Source organism: Antedon bifida, chromosome 3, assembly GCF_963402885.1.
Source record: "Antedon bifida chromosome 3, ecAntBifi1.1, whole genome shotgun sequence".
Classification (NCBI taxonomy): domain Eukaryota; kingdom Metazoa; phylum Echinodermata; class Crinoidea; order Comatulida; family Antedonidae; genus Antedon; species Antedon bifida.
In genome coordinates this window covers 20,241,041-20,244,741 of record NC_136228.1, presented here as the reverse complement: position 1 = coordinate 20,244,741, position 3,701 = coordinate 20,241,041, and the positions used below count along the sequence as shown (strand labels likewise).

The following is a 3,701-nucleotide window of genomic DNA, read 5'->3' as shown; positions in this document are numbered from 1 at the left end:
ACATGCTTCATCTAGAGACAAACAATTTGTCTGGTATTGATGGTAGTACACTATTTAGATTGATGGATTCAAATTGTATGAGTTATTCAACTTTTAAATGGGTTGATTATAGCCTGTCAGTTAATAACCTAAGAGGTCTTGCAGATGCCTGTCATGAACATGGTAGGATATTGACGTGGAAAGAGTTGAATTTAAGTGGGATTAACCTATGTTCAATTGAAGGATCAAAATTAGCTAGTTTATTAAAATTCTCTCCACAACTTAGACATCTTGATATGAGGAATTGCCATCTTTCGGGTAGTATTATAAAAGATTTATTCAATGAATGTGATAAAAATAAAGTCATATTAATACCTCACATGCTGTATCTAAAGGGAAATAATCTTTCGGAAGTTGATGGTAGTACACTATTTAGGTTGGTGGATCTAATTTATTTGAATTATGACAATTTTAAATGGTGTGATTATAGCATGTCAGTTAATAACCTTAGAGTTCTTATAGATGTCTGTTATGAACATGTTAGGATATTGACATGGACAAGTTTGAATTTAAGTGGGATTAACCTATGTTCAATTGAAGGATCAAAATTAGCTTGTTTATTAAAATTCTCTCCACAACTTGAACATCTTCATATGAGAAATTGTCATCTTTCAGGTAGTATTATAAAAGATTTATTGAATGAATGTGATAAAAACAATGTGGTATTGAAGCGAGGCGTGCTTGATCTAACGGAAAACAATCTTTCGGGTATTGATGTTAGTACACTGTTTAGGTTGGTGGATCTAATTGATATGGATAATGACACTTTCAAATTTTCTGATTATAGCCTGTCAGATAATAACCTAAGAGGTCTTATAGATGCCTGTTATGAACATGGTAGGATATTGACCTGGGAAAAATTGAATTTAAGCGGCCTTAACTTAGCTTCCATTGAATTATCTAAACTAGCCTCATTATTAAAATTCTCTCCACAACTAATATATCTTGATTTGAGTAATTGCCATCTTTCAGGTAGTATTATAAAAGATTTTTTTAATGAATGTGATAAAAACAATGTGGTAATAAAACCTGAAATGCTGAATCTAGAAGAAAACAATCTGTCAAAAATAGATGGTGTTTCACTCTTTAAGTTGGTGCAATGTATGACTTATTACACTTTTGAATGGAGGCATAAGTATAGCCTGTCGGTTGATAACCTAGAAGAACTTGTAGATATCTGTAAGGTTAACGACAGCAAGTTGACATGGAGTTATTTAGATTTAAGTGGACTTAATAAACTGGTAGGATCCACTTTAGCTGGTTTAATACAATTATCTCCATTTCTGAAACATCTCAGTTTAAAAAATTGCAATCTTCCAGGTGGTATTATAATGTCTATATTGAATGAATGTGAAGGAAATGGATTAGTATTGAAAAAAGAAATGATGAATCTGAAGGGAAATAACTTTTCAGATATCAAAGATGAAACATCAGTTGCTAAATTAAAATGGATCAGTAGTAGTCATATTTCGTTTTCTAATCCAGTCTCAGATTTAGACAACGTAGAAAATGAAAACTCAAATTTAAACAACTTAGGAAATGAAAACTCTAATTCAGACAATTTCGAAAATGAAAACTCTAATTCAGACAGCTTGGGAAATGAAAACTCAGATCTACACAACTTAGGAAATAAGTCAAATTTAGACAATTTAGGAAATGAAAACTCAGATTTAGACAATTTAAAAAACGAAAACTCAGACTTTGACAACTTAGGAAATGAAAACTCAGATTTAGAAAATACAGAAATCTCTGATGATCAAAGATCAGATTATACAAACACGGATCTAGAAAACTCTGACATCTCTGATGACCAAGACAATTCAGATCTAGGAATAGCAAACAAATCTAAAGTGGCTCTAATAATGTATATTTTCAATTATTTTTTACTATTTATTTTGCTTATGTATATTTTCCAGTTGTTATTTGGCCTACAATTCTTTTAGTATCATAAATCATATTGCTATTTACAATAATACTGAAAAGGGGAAATTGTTAAGAAGGTTAAAGATGTATTGTCCCCCGAAAATAATTCTTAAACATTTTTGTTGAATATGCCGTAATAGTTATCCACTTTGATTTACCTAAAAAGCTGTAATCCATGGTTGTATTGGCCTCAGATTCATCATAAATAAGTCATATTTTTTTCGCTTAGTGAAGAAATAACATTCTTGAACGATGGTGTGGGAGTAGTGGTTGTGTCTTGTCTTTGTGGAGAGGAGAAATGGAGTTATTTATGAGTTAATGATGCTAATAGTATCTAATCAGAATGTGCGTTACATGAGAATTATGCCGGGTAGAAGGCCCTACAATTAGATTTAGGGTCAGGAGTCATTCTGTACATCTCTATCAGCACAACTACATTTTCAAATTTGCATGATTTATGTGATATGTACTTATATGGATTTAAAACAGGATATTTGTGTCTATTTCGTGCCTACTTACCTGGATAACTGACATTAGCTCTTTCCCTATGAATTGAGGGACAATATTGAAGCAGGTCAGAAATAAGTTAGATACGTTGAAAATCGTTGCCCTTGCTCCCATTGATGCAGGGCAGAAATATCATTGATACGTTGGAAATCGTTGCCCTTGCTCCTATTGAAGCAGGGCAGAAAAATTATAGATACGTTGACAATCGTTGCCTTTGCTCCTATTGATGCAGGGCAGAAATATAGATACGTTGAAAATCGTTGCCCTTTTTCTGAAATGAGAGAAAGTTGTACAACCCCAGTTAAGTCATACTTAAAAGACACTTCTTCTTTGTCTGAAAAAATATGAAAACTGTAGAAAACTGTAGCAAACTGTAGCAAACTGTAGCCGCCAGAGAAAACACTCCTATTGAAAAAAAAAACATTTGTTTTGGTCCCAAAAGTGTCCCTTAAATATAATTCTACTGTATCTTAATTATACTGAATAATGTTGAAGTATATATTTATACTGTGCACAGATCACTTGCTTTTAAGTCATTTTATATCTTGTATTTGTAGTTAAGTTTAATATTGAAGTATATATTTATACTGTGCACAGATCACTTGCTTTTAAGTCATTTTATATCTTGTATTTGTAGTTAAGTTTAATGTTAAAGTATATATTTATACTGTGCACAGATCACTTGCTTTAAGTCATTTTATATCTTGTATTTGTAGTTAAGTTTAATATTGAAGTATATATTTATACTGTGCACAGATCACTTGCTTTTAAGTCATTATTTCTGAATCTATAAATTACAATTAAATTCTTGCAGTAAATTATTCAAATTTTGTATTTCTATTAGATATGTTGAAGAGATGAATAAAATGGAATAACAATGTATATGAGAGTATATTGTTTTCTTTGTTGTAGTTTTATTTTTATTTATTGACGTTTTAGATATAAATGACGACAACCGTATACATAGTGATCTATTTCCTGATGATTTTACATAAAAGTCACTTTTGTTTTCAGTACTGGTTAAGTTAGCTGTACTGTACACCTGGTACCGGTGGTTCAAGTGACCATCTTCATAGAGACATCTGGTAGCCATAGTATAAATTAATTTATGAATATTGACACATGGAGATTCGTATGTTATCAACAAGTAGGCCTACTGTACTCATCTTCTTTGTTTCACCATCATCATCATTGTTGTGTACCATCTTCGGCATTACAATTATTATATCATC

The 3,701-nt window shown here is 31.3% G+C and overlaps 1 protein-coding gene across 1 annotated transcript; it reads left to right on the top strand.

Annotated features, from left to right (window-relative positions):
- The first annotated feature begins 411 nt into the window (after window positions 1-411).
- LOC144837887 (uncharacterized) lies at window positions 412-3,004 on the top strand. Its single transcript, XM_078693200.1, has 2 exons — window positions 412-1,652; window positions 1,740-3,004. Exons 1-2 carry the CDS (start codon window positions 471-473, stop codon window positions 1,980-1,982), a joined length of 1,425 nt encoding a protein of 474 aa, XP_078549326.1. The 5' UTR covers window positions 412-470; the 3' UTR covers window positions 1,983-3,004.
- Window positions 3,005-3,701: the final 697 nt, after the last annotated feature.